The sequence below is a fragment of the Cyprinodon tularosa genome, unplaced genomic scaffold (genome assembly GCF_016077235.1).
Source record: "Cyprinodon tularosa strain WSP-4 unplaced genomic scaffold, ASM1607723v1 ctg154, whole genome shotgun sequence".
Lineage (NCBI taxonomy): Eukaryota > Metazoa > Chordata > Actinopteri > Cyprinodontiformes > Cyprinodontidae > Cyprinodon > Cyprinodon tularosa.
In genome coordinates this window covers 1,390,620-1,410,730 of record NW_024038375.1, presented here as the reverse complement: position 1 = coordinate 1,410,730, position 20,111 = coordinate 1,390,620, and the positions used below count along the sequence as shown (strand labels likewise).

At 40.7% G+C, this 20,111-nt stretch overlaps 1 protein-coding gene across 1 annotated transcript; it reads left to right on the top strand.

The window, feature by feature from the left end:
- Positions 1-1,108: 1,108 nt before the first annotated feature.
- Positions 1,109-17,950, top strand: si:ch1073-335m2.2 (msx2-interacting protein). Its single transcript, XM_038279918.1, is given in 16 exon segments — positions 1,109-1,418; positions 2,433-2,747; positions 5,536-6,009; positions 6,098-6,249; positions 6,877-7,077; positions 7,195-7,346; positions 7,435-7,560; positions 7,696-7,809; positions 7,924-8,037; positions 8,134-8,234; positions 8,364-8,631; positions 8,633-15,460; positions 15,557-15,625; positions 15,708-15,902; positions 16,302-16,460; positions 16,902-17,950. Coding segments are annotated over 16 exon segments (9,483 nt in total). The 5' UTR covers positions 1,109-1,335; the 3' UTR covers positions 17,034-17,950.
- The last annotated feature ends 2,161 nt before the right edge of the window (positions 17,951-20,111 follow it).

The following is a 20,111-nucleotide window of genomic DNA, read 5'->3' as shown; positions in this document are numbered from 1 at the left end:
GAAAATCCTCTGTTCCCATTACCAGATAGATCCCTTTCAGCCATCGCTAGGCCGAGAAATCATGTAAATGAAAGTTATGAACAAGACCAATGACAGGCGCTCTACTGAAGTCCAACATGCACTTGAAACAGGGCTAATATTACTACAGCAGTGAGAACAAGACACGTGCTTCGCCTCTAGATAATGGATAGGCCCTAGTAAAGGGCCGGGAGGTCCTTATGCCAACTGAATAGCATACAGCTTCCTGCTTCTAGCTCCTTCCTAACAGGCAGCTTTGTTCCGATAGCATTTGTTATGATAGACATCGATGAACCACCGCCTTGGCTCAAGGTTCCTTACTGGTTTCAGGTATTCAGATCGAGGCCTTAACTGTATGCTAGTGAAGTGGTTTAGCCATTTGAATCAAGTGGGATTTAGACCACATGTGCTAAAACCTATTCAACTCATGTGTAGTAATTTGGCTGGGACTGTAAAATTGCAAGCGAAGTGATTTTGAAGTGGAGATGAAAAACTATAACTTTACTATAACTATTTCCAGAACTCCTCAAGGGGCAGTTTTATCTTTATCCCTCGGTTTTGAGTAAAAAATAAAATAAAATCCCAATTGGCACCTTCAGCTGTCATACTATTAATCAGAAATATAGGCTATTCAACAGATTGATAAATAATAATTAGTTAAAGCACTTTCTCAAATAAAGTTTTGGGTGTTAAAATATATATTCAAAGTTCAAACCAAAGTTTACTTTAATAAAATTACAATTTATTTGTTCTACAATCACAGACGCACATGTCTCAAAATAAAAACAAGTTTCCACTCTGCGGTGTCATGGAATTACCATTGATGATAAGCCATGAAATTAAAATACATGATTCAAAGACATGATTTTATGAATTAAAATTGTTTCTCTTAATCTAAAAAAAATCTAATTTGGATAGGTTTAATAATAGTGTGTTGTCCTTAGTAGTGCAGATAAAGCAGTTCAAAACTACATTTTAGATTGAACCTGCACATGAAAATATTACTTCCGGGCTGTTGATTTGTTTTCGTCATGAAACCGCGTTCTCGATGTTCGCGCGTGAACACCACCCGGCGCACGCGGCTCGCACACCCGAAACTACCCTGAGCTAGGCTGAGAAGCACGCACGCGCGCTGACCGAGGACGCATCAGCAGCAGAAGCCAGCAAACAGCTAAAGCTACACGGGGAGCAGGCTCTCGGGCCCACGTCGATCACGGAATCCACCGTCGGTCATTTTGTTCAGACGGACCTCCGACCGGCAGGGGATTAGAAACGTGCTAGATCATATGTGTTTGAAGGAGGAACGAAGATCGCAAGATGGTTCGGGAAACCAGACACCTTTGGGTGGGAAATTTACCCGAACATGTTCGTGAGGAGAAAATCGTGGAACATTTTAAAAGGTATGTTATGCAAGAGAGAGCGTGTTTGCGAGGCTACGCGCGCTGGCTGCAGTACTAACCTTTTCTCGATGCGAGGGCTGCGCTGCTAGCCCTGCTAACATAGCTAACGTTAGCATTGTTAACTTTTGCTCCTCGTTAGGTTTCCTCTCTAGTAAGTGTGATCTATTGCTACATATTGGCCTTTTATCTACGTTAACATAACTAAACGACCGCGCCTACACATACATTTTAATATTGTAGAGTGTTTTGGTAACTTTTGCTAACGCGAGAAGGTAGTTAGCTGCTAGCCACTTAGCTAGCACCCAGCCAACCATTTTGTGGGAAGTCGAAAGGTTTTCGTGATCTGTTCAAGCCAGCGTCCACCGCGATGATGTGTTAGTCTTATGTTGTTGTTTTTTAATCTCCCAAATTAGCCTTTTTTAAAATTTTGCTACTCCTAACTGTAACAGGTTAACTTTTTTAAAAGAGCTACTCTTAAAGCATTTTATGAGCTTTTTTGGGGGGGGGGCTCGGGACCAATGTTAGCAAGTTGTTGAGCTGCAGAGCGTTCAAGTCAGTTACTGAAAATATTTGAAATTAGCTGTGGTAGGTTTAACTTTACTTATGATAAAACATTTTTTTTCAATAGCTGTCGTTCTTAATGTTTAGATAAGCATGTGCCTACTGCTTTACTGAGCTATTATCGATTGTTGTTTCTATCTCAAGGAAGAGTGCATTCTAACCTAATCTAAAGCAAACGAACCCATCAATCTGAGATATTGTTAAACAGAATGATTGCTATTTCGTTTTTGTTTTTATTAACATAGTGCACCCAACAAAAACAATCCTGGCTGATTTGTGTTTATTTTAACCAAAAACCTCAATCAAATAAACATCTTTCCTCAGCTGGTTTCTCTTAGTTGGCGCTATTATATTACATTCTCTGCATAAATTTAACATGCAAAAAAAAACAACAATATTGGATGCTTTGATTGTAACTCCCTTTTTGTGTTTATTTCTGTAATTTCCTGTCAGGTATGGCCGAGTGGAGAGCGTCAAGGTTCTGCGAAAGCGAGGGTCAGAGGGCGGTGTTGCAGCCTTTGTGGATTTTGTGGATATCAAAAGTGCACAGAAGGCTCACAATGCTGTCAATAAGATGGGAGACAGGGACCTTCGGACTGACTACAATGAGCCAGGGTCAGTCCCTAGTGCTGTGCGGGGCCTCGAAGACAGCTCCCCCTCCAGCAGTCGAGAGGTTGCAGGATTCTCTAGGGGAACAGTTGGCCCAGTGTTTGGCCCACCTGTGTCCCTACACACCCGAGAGGGACGTTATGAACGGAGAATAGATGGGTAAGTGGACACAGTGTCCCTATAAAAATCCAGAGTGGTCTAGGTGTCATTTAAGTTTCTAACTTGTACACATAGTGGCGTTAATCATCAGGGTGTGGTACCTGAAGGGGTCACAAAAAGGTAATCTAGGGATCACTCCACTCTTCATCACACCTGAGTCGCCTACCCCATGGGATTTAAAAGAAATTAATTCACTTTATCATTTGCAAAGGTAACTATGTTACAAGGTTTTTACATCTGGTTTGGATTTTACATCCATGAGGAATATCCTGGTGAGCTGTGGATTTATTATGTGGGATACTACCTTGGGGAGCTTTCGGATATATATTAATCAACATGGAATTTAACCCTGAAGTTAACATGGATTATCCTGAAGCTGGAGAAGAAGCCCAAATATAAAGGATTTACTTTTTTGCCTGAAGGATTTATTGAGGTATATTGGTGTTCTGCCATCGGCCTGTCAGTCTAACCCAAGGCTTGATTGTTGGACTACTTTTTTTTTCCTCCCCCAGTGTGTGGATATACCTTTCGGATATTAGGTTTTAAGCAACTGGATGGAAGATCTTAGAAATTACACAACCCAAGGGAGCATAAATAAGTGTGTATGTCCCAAGTTGCGTATGAGCAAAAACCTAACTTTGTTACTGATTCCATTCTCTAAAAATGGAATTATACTCAGGGGGCAGCAAGAGAACGCTCTGGATCCAAACAACCGACTTCCAAGTTTATGGAGTAATACTTCATCTTAGGAAGCGTGAAGAAAACTTTGTGAGGCGGAAAGTTTCCGGACGTACTGGATGCAGCTCATCATGCTGGACATAGTGATGTGGATCCTACGGTGGCTAGGTGTATTATGCTATTTATTCGGAGTACTGAAGTGTGGATATACTATATCTGTATGTGTGCCCTCAAGAACAATCCAAGGATAGAAAGCGGAGAATAACTCTTTAAAAAAATAAAAAATGCAACCAAAAACAAACTTCATACATTGCTAACAAGACAATTTTCATGTTTCATGAAGCACACCATATGGGATCATTGGACTTTGGAACTATGCTATACCAAGATTCGTTAAGGATTTATTCTGTGACGTTTCTGATTCTTCTATCAGCTAAGTTATGGGATGTAATCCACTGGGATGTATTATTTTTTTTCTCCCCCTCAGTAATCTGATTAGTTTATTTCTTCTTAATGCTTAAGTTTTGGGACATATTCATTCCTTGTGCTACCCTTCTCACCAAGACGATCAATTTGGATATATATATTATGCTGCCTTAAAAAAAAAGTAACCAGTTAACCTGGATATGCAAATAATCATTCGTCTTTTTTTTTTTTTAACCATGTTATCAATTTTTTTTTTTTACCACTCCATTTCCTAAAATTCGTCAAGGAGCATACTTCTAAAATTATTTTGCCTTTTTTTTTTTTTTTTTTGCCCTCATCCTATGGAGATACTTAACTAAAAACTAAACAGTGGAATATACAAGAATCCTGACCTGGTCCTTGAAGATGACTTGAAAGTATGATCCAGAAGAAACCTTTTTACCCCTTAATTGGATCACTTTTTTGTCGTTTTTTTTTTTCTTCTCTTTTTTTTCTCCAATGTTTCATTGGGGCATTCATATTCTGACCACCTAGATTTTATTGGGATTAATTTTGGTAACTTCTTTTCCAAAAGGTTGGTATTTTTCTGGCCATATTTTAAAAAAAATCTTTCTGCTTCCCTAGTGCTTTGTTAAGGTTTCTGCTGAAAGACAGTTGTTTAATTCAATGCAGATGGTAAATCATTTTCCAGCATATGTTTTCTTTCACCAGGTTGCAAAAGTAGTATTAAGTGTCATTTACATATTAGGCCATGTTATCTAACCGGCATGCTTGGCATGTAAAATATATTCTGCTTAGATTCAACAGATCTTATTGTGACAAAGTATCTCAGCTTAAATTGTAAGAATGTATGTCTTGGTCACAGTTGCATCACAATTGAGGCATATTACAAATATGTGGCTAGAAACACAATGCCTTGCTAAAGTATTCCTACCCTTTGGTATTTTTTCAATTTTCTGTACAATTTGAAGATCAATATTGTTTTATTCTTGGATTTAGTGTTATGATACATGGGTTTGCAAAAAATATTTTTGCAAATCAAAATCTGAAAAGTATGATGCACATTGTTTTAATTTCATTTCCTCCAACAAGACCTCCATCTTCCACATTACTGTGTCTCCTGCAAGCCTTACTAGATTACCTGTATTTTATACCAAGAAGTGATTAAACACAGCTGTACTAGTTTAGTTGACTTATTCAAGCAATTAGGTGCTCTGGATATTTTTCAAGGGGCTGCTAAAAATTCAAGTCACACCCTTCAGATTTCTATCATTTAAGTTAAAAAAGATTTGTAATTTTCTATCTACATCACAAAGGTGCTGCCTTGTGTTAGTATTTTAGAATACCACAAAAATGGATTGAAACTTGTCCAACCTGATGGAATGTGGAAAAGTTCAGTTATGGAGGCTTTTGCAAGGCATTGTGTGTGTATATATTAGATTTTCAATATGCTGCCCTAGATCTCAAGTTGAATCTGAAATGACAGGTAGTGAGACCTTATAGTTTTGGCATATCTTAGTGGGTTTTTTTTTGTTTGTTTGTTTGTTTGTTTTTTAACTGGGCATTTTTTGAAATGCTTATGGCATCTGTGTTGTACTGGTTGTTTTCAATGGGATATTTTTAATTTAAGAATTTACTAATTTTTTTTCTTTGTAAATTTCTCCACTTTGTTCTTAATTCACAGTAGCTCAGAAAGCCGTGAACGTGCATACGATCACAGCCCATATGGCCACCATGAGCGCAGTGGGACATTTGACAGACGTCACTACAACGCTGAATATTACCGTGATCGTGCCGTGTTTGCAGCTGCTGGCCCGGGCAGTAGTGCCATCGGAGGGAGTTTTGAAGCAGCAGACCCACATTTTGAGTCTAGAATACGAGATCCATTTACCCTTACCAGTTCAACAAGACGTGACCTCTACAGAGATGATAGAGGGCGACGTGTTGATCGAGCTTATCACCACCGTCGAAGCAGATCATCTCATTCCTCCCAGTCAAGGCACCCATCTCCTCAACGGGCTGCAGGGCAAACCCCAAAAACTCCCCATTCTCCTAAAAGAACGCCTTTGTCCCCTGGAAGAGGCCCAAGATCGAGATCTCACAGCAGATCATCGAGCTCGGACTCTGTCAGCAGCACCAGCAGTACAGGCAGTGGCAGGTATGTATCTTAAGTTCTATATTTTAGCCATATACATTTAAATCAAAGACTAATTTTTCTTTTTCTTTTTTCCCCACTCTCTTTTCAGTGATTCAAACAGCAGCTCTAGCGATGGTTCACAAGCCCGTTCTGTCCAGTCTTCGGCTGCACACGCTTCTCAGACATGTATGGTGATGGATTCTGAAGAGCCACGGAGGAGTTTTGGAATTAAAGTGCAAAACTTACCAGTGCGCTCCACAGGTTAGATTTGTTTGTAGAGTTTGGATGCAAATTCTTTTCTCTATCCAGGAAACTTTTTCTGTGTCATTCTTTTAACCCATGGTTTCCATTGCTGGAACCAGGACCAGATCAGATAGCAACAGTAAAAGTCTGGCTCAGATATGAAGTAGTTAATGGGGAAACCTAAACCTGGGTGGAGTTCCAATTTAGTTGGGTTCTCCACATTTCCCAATGACTCTTTCCAAGCATTTTATTTATTTGTCTCTCAGTTTTAACTCATCTATAGTTCATGTTTATGTTACCCTTAAAGCATATTTTAGGAGCCATCCATCTTCAGCCCCTAAACAATTACAAATGATGCTGTATCAGAATGCTCATGTCAGCCTATAAAAATACCTGATCATCACTGATTAATGAAGAGCACATATTGATTAATAGAACAGACATTAAATGCTACTGACAATGTAGAACGTGTCAGAGAATGTGTTTAAAAAGCCGGTTGTCTCACATTCATGCTAAAAGACCTAAAATAATGTGTAAAAACGAACAAACTCGGCTGTAGCTTAGCTCCATATTTTGAAAAATCTTGTTAGTTCTTTTACAGATTTATTTGAATTAGATACTTAAAATTACTATTTATTTCTACAGATACAAGTTTAAAAGATGGACTCTTTCATGAATTCAAGAAATATGGGAAAGTGAATTCGGTGCAGATTCATGGGGCGTCAGAAGATCGTTATGGTCTAGTGTTCTTCAGACAACAAGAGGATCAGGAGAAAGCCCTCAGTGTCTCCAAAGGAAAACTCTTCTTTGGAATGCTTATTGAGGTCACAGCCTGGAACGGTCCTGGTAAGTGGTGACAGATGGAACTATTTAACAGCACTGAATTTTCCAAAACTTGATGAGGAGGTAAAGTATCTCCTTCAATTTGATTGAAGTATTATTTACATTTTTTTACCTCCCCAGAAACTGAGAACGAAAATGACTACAGGCCTCTAGATGGACGTCTAGACGAGTTCCACCCCAAGGCTACGAGGACACTGTTTATAGGAAACCTTGAAAAGACCACCACTTATCAGCAGCTCCTTGACATTTTTCAGCGCTTCGGAGAAATTGTTGTAAGTTCTAACCCAGTTATTTACTTTCAAGCTAACATTTTCAACTGTATAGTGAGCATTTGTTTGATTTGCGTCTTGTCTTCCCAAGGACATCGACATCAAGAAAGTGAATGGAATTCCTCAGTATGCCTTCGTCCAGTATTCTGATATTGGGAGCGTTTGCAAGGCCATCAAGAAAATGGATGCAGAATATCTGGGGAGCAACAGGCTTAAGGTAAAGATTTTAAACCCAGACAAGAATATGACAATTTTTCTGAGTTAAATATTTAGATGTACAACAATTTATACAATTATATAATTTATACAATACATTTCTCAATATAATTTTTTTCTCTACTTTTCTCTTTAGCTCGGTTTTGGGAAGAGTATTCCTACTACATGTGTTTGGCTTGATGGTTTGGCTCCTAACATTACAGAGCAGTACCTTACAAGACATTTTATGCGCTATGGGCATGTAGTTAAAGTAAGTGTTTTTTTTTTTGTACTTTTTATTTACAGCGGTTTATAATTTGTTTTTGTTTTTTTGGTCTTGATTTTAGTTCACCTTATTGTTACTTTGTATTTTTACATTTTATAGGTCGTATTTGATCGGCTAAAGGGGATGGCCCTTATCTTGTACAACAACACAGATTTTGCTCAGCAAGCTGTGAGGGAGACCAAAGGCTGGAAGATTGGTGGCAATAAAATTAAGGTAAATTTATTTTTAAAAAATTTATCGGCATTGCCTTTGACACAAAGCTACTTGGTGTCTCTGTACTTAATTTTTTTTATTGTTGATCACTGATAGGTGGACTTTGCAAGTCAAGAAAGCCAGAATGCATTTTACCGCTCAATGCAGGCCTCTGGTCAAGACATTAGAGACTTCTATGAAGTTCCACCGGAACGACGGTAAATTTACTCTATTCTCTTCCTTTGCATAAGACTGAATTAGTCATATTGGTACCACATTTATTAAAAAAGTACATGCAAGTATTTTTTACATTTCTAAAGCAATTCAAATTTCTATTTAAATTACAGAGAGGATCGCAGACCTCCTTATCACGAGTTTACGGCAGAGAGAGCTTACTACGAGAACTTAAGAACCACTGACCTTTATCCAGAAGATGCTCGTAGAGAATATGCTGCGCGCAGCAGAGAGCGCTTTCCCGGACTGGAACATTATCAGGGGGAACACTTTGATCCACGCTATCATGAAGACCCAAGAGACTACAGGGACTATAGAGACCCTTTCGAGCAAGACATCAGAAAATACACCTATATTCAAAGAGAGCGAGAAAGAGAGCGGGGAGCGTTTCGAGGCTGATCGTAGCAGGTGGAGCCCATCTCATCCAAGGCGAGCTATTACTCCCACAATATCCCCCTCTTCATCAGAACGGGCTACCAGAGACTCAGAGCGACGTGTTTACAGCCAGTCATCTGAGAGGAGTGGCAGTGTGAGCTCCATGTCGCCTTCACATTTTGACAAATCTGAAAAGAACATACTTGATCATGCAGCAAAGGGTGAAAAGAGCTCTCAGCCTGATCGAGTGACAGGGGTGGAGAAACCGAAGCGGCCTAAAAGAAAGGATAAAACTGACAAAGAAAAGGCTGAAAGAGGTAAATCAAGGAAACCAAAGCCTCAGTCCCCAGCAAACCCAATACCAGAAACAGAGACGGATGCTGGTTTAGATGGAGGATCTGGACGAGGAAGAGGATCAGATCAAGATGTTCATGAGAAACAGAAATGTAAGTTGGAAGGAGACAATCTGTCTGGAAGTCAGTTAACTGCTCTTCAAGAGTCTGTTAAAAGTGAAATGAACAAATCAGATATAGCAGAGGTGGATGGGAAAACCAGACTCAAAAAAAATCCTAAGACTGATGTTGGAAATGATGGAAAAGAATTAGTAGTTGACACAGATCGCCTTGCTGCAAGAAAAAGGCGATTTGGAGATTTAGGTGGCAAGACTGCTCGACAGAAAAGAAGCAGGCTGGAAGAGGAGGATGGCAGTCAGTCATCAGACTTTGGATCGAATAACTCCTATATAAAAGAACCAGATACTGAAAAACATAAAGATTCTCAGCGACGAGATGCACGACTTAAAACAGAAAAAAGTGTCACTCAAAAGGATGGACTGGAGGATCTCAGAGGACAAAGAGATATACCTGAAGGATCTATAGAGCTGCTGGAGTCAAAACGACAAGGAAGCACTTCTTCCAGAAGGGTCTCATTAGAAGGGAATTCAGATCAAGGCGGTATTAGAGAGCAAGAACAAAATGCCTTATTCAAACTTAATCAAAATCCTGAAAATAAAAACACCAAGAACAAGGAGGACCATGTTGACATTGACCTCTCTCAGAGTTATCGTAAGCAGATGGAGCAAAACAGACGTCTACACCTGCAGCAGCAACAACAGCGTGATTCTGACAAACTTAAAAAAGCAGAAAATCTTCAGAGAAATGAAGCAGAGGACTTAGAACATCGTAGTCTTGTGCATGAAGTTGGTAAACCACCCGAGGATGTCACAGATAACTTTCCATCTCACAAACTCTCTGAACAGTTTGAAGCAGAACCAGGGATAAAGAGAGAGCGTGTCTATAGAAGACAAAAAAGTGAAGATCCTGACTGGAGTGGTACACCCTCTCCAGGACACCAGGTCTTCACTCATGTAGATGAAGAATTCATGGATGCTTCTTTAAAAGAGTTGAGTCGAAACAATCAGAAGATTCACCCAGAACTTGAGCTACTGGTGAAAAGGACTCAAAACACACAGGTCACCAAGACAAACACCCCTATGAATATCGTTGAAGACGACCCACAAAAGAGGTGGGAGAGCAGAGTAAAACAAGAAATATTACCCAATGTTAACTTTTCTAGAAACTTAAGTAAAACTCTTCAGAACCGCAAACCTTCAGACTATGGCCTTTGGCATGATTTAGAGCCAGGGGAAGTGAGATCAGACTCTGAAGAGGACAGAGAAAACAAACCCCTCTCTCCTGCCCCCTCCACATCTATGCCTTTTCCCGAGAGGCCAAGACCTGATAGGTTTTCAGACCCAAAGCTAGCACATCTTGAAAGAAACAAATTCTATTCCTTTGCACTTGACCAGACCATCACCCCTGATACAAAGGCTCTTCTGGAACGGGCAAAGTCACTCTCATCATCTCGTGAGGATAACTGGTCATTTTTAGATTATGATTCCCACTTTGTAAATTTCCGACATCAGAAAGACACAGAGAAAGTAGAATCAGCTCCAAGATCTACACCTTCCTGGTATATGAAAAAGAAAAAACGAAGTGGATCAGAGGTCAAACAGGATAACAGGAAAGAAGAGCCCAAGCCAGAGGAACAGGAACGCAGAGAACTATTTGCCTCACGTTTCCTTCATAGTGCTGTGTTCGAGCTGGATTCTAGACGACTTCAACACCTTGAGCGCAAATATGAAGAACTTGAGCTAAATCAACAAGCTAGTCAGCAAGGGGCAGAGGGTGAACTTGAGACTGGCCCAGTTGTCCTTTTTCACAGTCGTTTTTTGGAGCTCACGCAACTACAACAACAAAAAAACAAGAGCCAACAGCTGCAAGAGGATAAAGGAAACACAGTATCAACAAATGAAAATAAAGAGGAAAAACCATCTGATCTGGAACAACAAGCTCCACGGCCTAATGACACACCAGAGTCGAGTGTGGAGGCAGAAATCAAACCCATCAGTCCTGTTGAACAAGTTATTCCTGAGCAAAGACTCACTCCTAATCTAGTTTCTCAGCCTGTGATCAAAGACTCGCCTCCTTTAGATCAGAAGTGCGAGTTACTTCGTCCGGCTACTGATGTATGCCCACCCGTGAAACAGGAGATAAAGGAGGAAGTTAAAGAAAGGGAAGATATTATACCGATGCTCCATCCACCAACTGAGACAATAAAACCTGAACCTGTATCCGAGACTCTTGATGAAACTAAAATTGCTGAGGAGAAGCAGGAATTTGTTGAAGAGACAAAGCCCCTAGTTGCTGAACAATCACACTGTCCTGGTTCTCACGAAGAGTTGGTTAGCATATCAGAACCAGAGCTAGGTCCTGAGACGTCACAACCTGAAGTGCCTACATCCAGTAGTCCAAACCAATCCCATCTTACTGAAGAGGCAAGTGTAATCAAGGAAGAGCCTTATTCTACATGTCAAACAGCATTAGAGTCAGATGGAGATAGGAAACTTGAAGTTGGTAAAGAGCAAGTTTCTGCTGACAGTGACACAGTTGAAGAGCCAGTCTCCTTTCAAAGAGAAAAAACTAAAGAGCTCAAAACTAAGAAAGGCAAGCAATCTCCTGCCCAAGTTCCTGTAACACCAATCTCTGCTTCTGAGAAACAAGCTACACGCAAGAGTGAGCGCATTGACAAAGATAAGCTGAAACGCGGCTCGTCCCCAAGAGCCGAAACAAAGTCCACAGCCAAGTCTCCGATTCCTGGATCTGACCATGATCAACTGAAGCAGAGCTTACCAATAAGAGGAAGAACACGAAGAAATGTAAAATCTATTTATGCCACTCCAGTTGAAGAAGCAACACCAACTCGTGGTAAGGAAATAACAGAGTCACTGCGCCCTGTACGAAAGCGGCCTGCAGAGAAAGAAGCTGCGCAGCACAGTACTGAGCTGGAGGCACCGGCTCCAACTCCCACAAAGCAACGTGGTCGTCCTCCTAAAAACCGCAAACCTGTTGAAGAGGTTTCAGCTTCAAAAGCGGACAAAATAAAAATTGACAAAGACATGGACTCAAATGAATCGGAAAGCACAGAAGGAATTCAAAGACTTAAAGGGAAATCCCCTCATATTACAAAGGGTCAAATGCCCTCAGCTCAAGGCTCAAAGAAAGGGGACAAAGCTGATGCAACCGATGAGGCTCAAGAGAGAAATTTTACAGAAGCAGATACTACACAACAGTTATCAAGTTTGGTCAAAGATTCTTCAGTAAAATCTGATGTAAATAAAAGTGAAAAAGACAAAGAAGGTGTGGAACTGGGTAAAGATAAAGATGTACATGAAAAAATATGTCAGGGTAAATCGAATGGTAATAATACTGATGCTTTAGTTATTGAAGAGCGACTTGTCCCAGAGAAAGAAAAGACCACAAGAGGAAAGCTCAAGTCAGCTGGGGCTTCAAAGCCTCATGTTCTTAAGGACCTCCAAATCAGACTAAATGTCACGGAGGTCAAAGATCTTCTTCAGCTAGGTGATGAAGAGTTTGGAAATCAAGAAGACCTGTCAAAAAAGGTCAGACCTGATGACCTACCTGAACAAGCTTCAAGGTGCTCTACTGCTAACAAAGAGTCCCCCAGTGAGGAAAAGGAGAAAGAGGACATAGAAGCTTCAAAGAGCTCATCCTCACAGGAGCAGGAACTGGAGCAGGCTGTTGAAAACATAGCCAAACTTACTGACCCAGCATTTCCAACAGAACCACCAAACCCTTCTGTCCCTCCTGCAGAGGTAAAATCGGATCCAGAGGAGGAAAAGCCTTGTAATCCTGCCAGTGAGACGGAGCTGATGGCTGCTATTGATTCAATAACTGTTGAAGAATCAAGTGTACCCCTCACCCCAGCTGCTCCAATCAACACTGATGTTGGTTCAGAATCTGAAATCAATGAGTTTGTCCAGCCACTCAAGGTTGAAGAATCTGAAACCGGTAATCAGGAGGAATCTGTCTTAACAAATACACCCAAAAAGGGTTGGAAGGGAAGGCCCAGAACGCCTAAACGAGCCAAAGCCCCAAAGTATGCCAGAAAAGATGTAAAAGAAGAACCATCATTAGGTGAGGAGCTAGCAGTCCCTATTGCTGAAAGGACAGCCTCTGATGTAAAGATTGTGTCTGAGAAACCTCCACCTGCTGCTGCGGCTGCCGTTATTACCCCTACACCCTGGAAATCAGAGCCTGAACTTCCAGCTGTTAAAGCAACAGAATCAGAGCTGACATCGTCCGTAGAAGAACAAACACAAGCCATGAAGCCAGTACCTCCCCAAGGTCAGAGTCCCATATACACCAAGCCTCAACACTTACCAGCTGACTGCGTTTCTCCTTCTCTGACATCAAACAGGCAAAATATCAGACCCATTCAAACATGTAGAGCCCCTGTTTCACCACAAGACTGGCGACAACAGTCTAAGGATGTGTTTGGTTCCTCTGCCAATATGTCAGTTGCAGCAAAAGAAGGCCAACCAGCCTCAGACTCCATTAACAAAGAGCATGAACAAAGGACAAGTGACTTGAGGCAGATTCTTATGAAAACCAAACCTGTTTCACTCCAAGGAAGTAGTTCTGCTCAAACCAATTTGCCCAGCCCCAGAGATCAGAATCCTTCTGAAAGCAACCCTGCCATTACAGCTGCAATTCAGAATAGATCCCCGCTCCGGGATAGTAAAACGCCAACTCAATCAGCATCAGTTGTCCGAACACCCTCCACATTAACCTCTGAGACAAAATCTGTGATCTCTGTTATCGCTTCTACGGCAACATCTGTCATTAGCCGTGTTTGCAACCCTCTTGAGTCTGAGGAGAAGCCTAATTTAAACAGTGGAAACCCATCTATAGATATGCACAAAACAGCCTACAGGCCCAGCAAAGATGAGGGTGGACCATACCATGGACCACCTGATGAAGCAGGAGCACGCTTCATTGTTGATGGCCCCACTTACAACTCTGTGTCTTGCTCTGGTCTTAGAGTAAACACATCAGAAGGAGTGGTGGTGCTGAGCCACTCAGGCCAGAAAACAGAAGGACCCCAGAGGATCAGTGCCAAGATTAGTCAAATCCCACAAGCAACAGCAGGCGACATAGAATCTCAACAGTTGGTGTCGATTCCCCAGATTAAGCAAGATGTATATGCTCATTCTCAGTCAGGACATCAGAAGGGGCCTTCACAGACAGATCATGTGCATCCTGGTAAACCACAATCAGCTCTGTCCTCAATTAAGCAGGAAAGCAGCAGTTTAGAAAAGATGGAGCCTTCATACCAGTCAGGGCCTCAAGGAGTTGTTAAGCGTCTCCCAGGACAGGGTAACCAGCAAGTCATGGGTTATCACCCGGACTACATGAAGTTAAAACATAAAAAAAAAATGGACAATATTGATCATGGTACGGATGGAGTTAAGCCGCCGTGGACCTCTACCATCAGCCCTGCTATAAGCCCCCATCTACCTTCACCCCCTGGGAACCATGTAGGTTATGTCACAGCTGGTGACAGAGCTCAGGCACATCTTGGCACCATTAAACAGGAGCCAAGATCCCCACGGAAATCAGGCCCTCCCCATCCTCCTTTCAATAAGGTGTCCTCACCCCTTGGCTCATCATCACCTAAGGGGATCCCTGTAATGTTAACCTCTGCTCTTAACCCCATGCAGCAGTATATGGCGGGAGTGCACCATCCAGAGCAGTCCGTTATCATGCCACCTCACAACGTGCCTGGAGGCTTGGGAAGAATGTCTCCTCACTGCGTTTCCCAGACTAGGGTAAACACTCCACCTCTGTCTGTGATGAACTACGTACACGGTGAGCAGCTGCCTTCTCCTTGGTCCGGTTCAATGCAGCCACGATCCTCCTCCCCACAGGCTGTTAGCAGGGACAAGGTCCTCAAAGTTAATCATGGTTCTTTGCGAGGTCATGAGGGAGAACAGGAAGAATCTAGACACTTCCACCAAGCAGGGAGACCATCTGCTACCCTGCCATCTGATTCTCGAGGAACCTTGAGGACAAATGTTTTGGAAACCTTCATAGCTCAGAGAGACATGCGTGTGCACCTGCATCAAACTGGGGAGCAGAGAATGACCTTGGACCCCCATTCTGGACACATTCAAGAAACCCTACCACCTTCTGTATCACCGAGAGCTCACATTTTGTCTAAAGGCGTGTCTGAGAAGGACCTAAAGTCTCTGGAAGCAAAGAGGCCTCACTCTCCTCTTCCAAAGGATGGAATGATGGGAATCCGACAGTCTGGCCCTGCAGTTTCATCTCCCCAGAGGGTTCCACTGATGCCACCGGGTCCTAGTGGGTCATTCTCAGAGTACCCAGGAATGTACCCAAACCGCATCCATTCTCAGATCCCAGACACGTCTGTTGGGCACAACCAGCCACCATTGAATGTGACACCATGTATGGTAGGTTAAGTGAACATGGAGAATGATAGTAAAATAATTTTTCTTTTGTTTTTTCATAGTTTTGTAGCTTTTTTCTAATTTTCTTTTTCGCCAAAGGGTGCAGACCTCCAGACGAAACCAGATGGCAAGATAGCACAGCCTGTTAATATGGTCCAGTTGCTGACGGTGAGATGACATCACTGTATGCATTCACACCTGTTGGTCCAGTTTGTCTGACACTCTTTCCTGTTTCTGTCTAATTAAACAGAAGTACCCCATAGTGTGGCAAGGCCTTCTGGCACTGAAGAATGACACTGCTGCTGTCCAGTTGCATTTTGTATGTGGAAATAAAGCTCTGGCTCATCGATCGCTTCCTCTGCAAGAAGGAGGTGCTTTGCTCAGGATTGTCCAGAGAATGAGACTAGAGGCGTCTCAGTTGGAGAGTGTAGCCAGAAGAATGACGGTATGTGTATGTTGTCTTGCACTTCCTTTTTTCCCCCTTTCCTCATAAATAAGGCAGTCAGTAGTTTGGTCTTTAAACTCTTCCATGGAGACCATTTTTTTCTATGTCAAATCATGAACTCTCAACTTAGATGTTGTTCTAGATTGGCCAGCATCTCCAGTTTTCTCCATTTTGGGGTGTGGAGTCCCATAGCCTTAGGATCAGTCTTTCAAGGCTGATTTGTTTTAGTGACATTAATTGTTAAGTTACATTTTTTATCTGTGGTCATTAAGTGGCATTTTTAGACAATTTAATCCACTTCATGTTATCAGACAGGTTTTATTTAAGAATGTGAGACTAAAAAGCAAAAACAGAATTTATGGGGTGTTCTCGATTTTGAACTTTGACTTTTGTCTTCAGGGCGACAGCGATTACTGTCTTCTCCTTGCTTTGCCATGTGGACGAGATCAAGAAGACGTCATAAACCAAACTCAAAATCTTAAAGCTGCATTCATCAACTACTTGCAGGCAAAATTGGCAGCTGGTATTATCAACATCCCCAATCCAGGTTCCAATCAGGTGAGATATATTAGTAAAGGTTTGGGTTTGTTTACAAAACTGTTGGGACAAGCACAACCTTACTACTTTTTATTAGTTAAATGGTCCATAGATGTTGAATGAGCATCAACCTTAGTGTTAGTTTTCAGGTATTTATTATTAAGCATTTAATCTAGGGCTGCAACTAACGATTATTTTAAAAATCGATGAATCGGACGATTATTTTTTAGATTAATCGATAAATCGGACCAAAAATATTTTTTATATTAACCTCTTTATTCCAAAATAAACATTTTAGACAGAACAAACAAGCACACAAGTACAGGTTGCTCATTAACTGTTCTAGTGCAATATGAAAAATAAATGTTTGTGTTAAAACTACGCAAATTTACATGAGAAATGTAGCTGTAAAAAAAAAAATGTAACTTTTTAAAACCAATCTTGCTTTTTTCTTTTTCTCAGCCCGCCTACGTGCTCCAGATTTTCCCACCCTGTGAGTTTTCTGAGAGCCACCTATCACAGCTTGCTCCTGACCTTTTGAACAGGATCTCCAGCATCTCACCACACCTCATGATTGTCATCACCTCTGTGTAACCTACATTGCTAGGACCCCCTCCCATCATTGGACACGCTTGCCCACGAGCCTCAGGAAACCAGAGGAGTCTCCCACAATTTTTTATTTTTATTTTTTTTTTCCTGGATGCAGTGGGGGGATAATTGGTTTGGATGTACATTTCTTTTTATAAATTTTTCTTTTTACATAACATTTTTTTTGCTTTTGTTTGTCACTCCTGTCTGGTATTTTTGTCCTTCTCAAAAAAACAGAAAAACTCAGGGATGGATCAAACCAGAATGAGTCTTACTTGACCATTTTTCTGCTGTATTTATATTTATTGAAGTTTTATTCTAGTGTTTTTGGAGACGCACCGAAGAAGGAAAAAAAAAAGCAACGTTAAAATAAGAACTGGTGATTGTGGGTGGCATGTCTTTTTTTTCCCTCTTTCTTCACAGGAGGATCATTAAAACTGTTGCACTGCAATGGTTGACGGGACATTTCATTGTTTAATTTTAGAATAAGTCATGTACAGACTTCCTCACTTGGCCTTTTATCCGAGGAAGTATTAACTTGTAAATCTATGGAGATCCCGAGGAGGAACATGTTCGTTTAACAGCTACTTTACGTTCTCCATCTCTGCTTGTTTTTCCTTAACACTGATGTGGTCACGTTGGGCACGGGCCTTCACATTGAGCAAGCTTCAAGACTTGTTTTTTCAGTACAGAACATTGTAAATATTTTAAATATTTAAACGTCAGTGGAAAAATGACGACTTAACAGAGACTTTACCTCGGGACATACGAGAAGTCAGAGTGTGGAAATTTAGATGGATCTTTACTTTTTCTGATGTAAATACTTGTAACACAAAGAAAATTGGCAAACTCTGTAGAGTCTGCTAATGGCACTTCATATTTTGTAACTCAAATAAAACAAAACTCCAGAAATAATGATTTAAGGTGAAGCTTTAGTTCTATATGTCTGTTTTGTGTGTTTTAACTGATGTCAAGCGGATATAGTTTATTTTCATGTCATGGTTTTTAAGTTTTTCTCATAGTCAAAGAAATTGATTTGGGTAAGCATGTTATTTTATAACAGATTTTTATTCTATTTAAATGAAAACATTCATGAAAATTTCTCTTAAACATCCTTACCCTGTTTCTTTTTTTTTTTTTTATCTCATTTTCTGGCTAATAGCTCGTATGGATTTTACACATTAGAAAAGCAACAGCTCAAATTAGAAATAAGGTTTAGAAACTGAAAATGGAAGATGGTTCAGTATAGTTGTCGAGAACTTTAACTAACCGGAGCTGCTGTTTTGAAACATTTTTTTGATGAAACCATTTAAATTAAGGACCAGGATGGAGAACCACTGATTTGGATATTGAAACCCGATCTACTGCTTGTGTAGCTTCCAACTAATTTTAGAGACTGATTCGGTAATTTTTCTGCATAAATAGGAGTTTTGTTGTATTTTTAAGTCCAGGCCCAATTAACCTGTTGTAAAACCAAGCTGTTAAATGTGGCTCCATAACTGAGACATTTACCTTGAAACAATTATTTTTGTCATATGACTACATTACTAAAATGGCTCATTACTACACATGGAGGGATATTAGACCCCATGATTTGAATAGGGATGTTTGGTGCCATAATATCAACAGAACATCTGTGTTGAAAGGTTTCAGAGCTTGGCTAAAGCTATGAAGTGACATTACTTTTAACCTCTGATTTTCAAATGCATGATTAAAAAAAATTTAATTTCACGGCAAAATGCTGTAACTACAGCCTGGATACCCATAAGTGAAAACAGTTCCCAAATAATACTGCCAATATTATGAATTACACAAATTGGCTAAATTGTTTTATTTTTTTTTACATTCTCATTAGCTCAGAGGACCTTTTCTATAGAGTCCAGTTTGTTGATTGATCCCCATTTTAAACAGCATTAACTTTAACCATGCTGTTAATGTCTTCCACATGATCCAGGCGTGTCATTATGGTCCAATTAACACTAAACTTTATGCACATGCAGGAAGTATAGTGATTGGAACATCTAAATCCATTGATCTAGTGTTGTGATCCTGAACTTTTGGGCAAATCTATCAACAACAATCCAGAAGTTGTTAGCTCCCATCACACCACAAGCACTACTTTCCACCACAAGGGGGCATGGACGGTGCAGGACAGTTTCCCAGCTCATCTTCCTTCATCTTTCATGGGGCTGTCAGTAAGAACACATTGGTAGGAAAGGAATCCTCCAATTTGTCCTGAAACAACTTACACAAATATGGCCATTTGCTGAAGCTATTATAAAACATAACATGGTGTGTACATTTTCACGTGTCACACAGAGTACATGAAATAAGTATTACTGTTTAACTGCATTAGGTGGGCTGTGCCTATAGGTTGTTTCACAGAAAGGATTGTGGCAAACTGTAAAGCTCCTAATTTGTGGATAGGAATGTCTGGAGGTCCTGATGCTAAATGAAAAACCATTAGGAAGAATCCTGCTTCCATTTCTTACCTCCTTCCTTACTACCTGTACTTTTCAGACAGCACTTATCATGGTGATTGCTGACACACTTCCGCTTTGGCTTAATAGTTGTTAGGTTTGTACAATTCAAATAGACTCCTAGAGCAGTGATTGCCAACCAGGGGTACGTGTACCCATAGTGGTCCTTGAGTGCATTGCAAGGGGTACATAAAAATATTTTATATTCCTCAAGTAGTCAAATAAAAATAGGGCTGGAATCTGTTTTGCTTTGTGAGGTTCCAGTTGAAAAATTAAACAAGCTTTTATCAACCTAAAAGTAAGTTGTTCTTTTATGTTTGAGTTCACCTTCAGCTTTAACCAAGCAGAGGAACAGACAAGAGATGTTCACATTTTGGACAAAGATAATAGGTGGTTTTAGAGGGGTGTGAAGGAAGCTACCTATCTTAAGAAAAAACCTTAAACAGAGCAGAAGAACTCAGATTTCAGCTATTGAAAAACTACTATACAGCATTTGAGTTGATCCCTTCCCGCTATCATCGCAACCACTTTACAGGGGAAAAGAAGACCTCGCCTATTCAGCCAGGCAGCCAATTCCCTTTAACGACATCCCTTTCAGAGACAT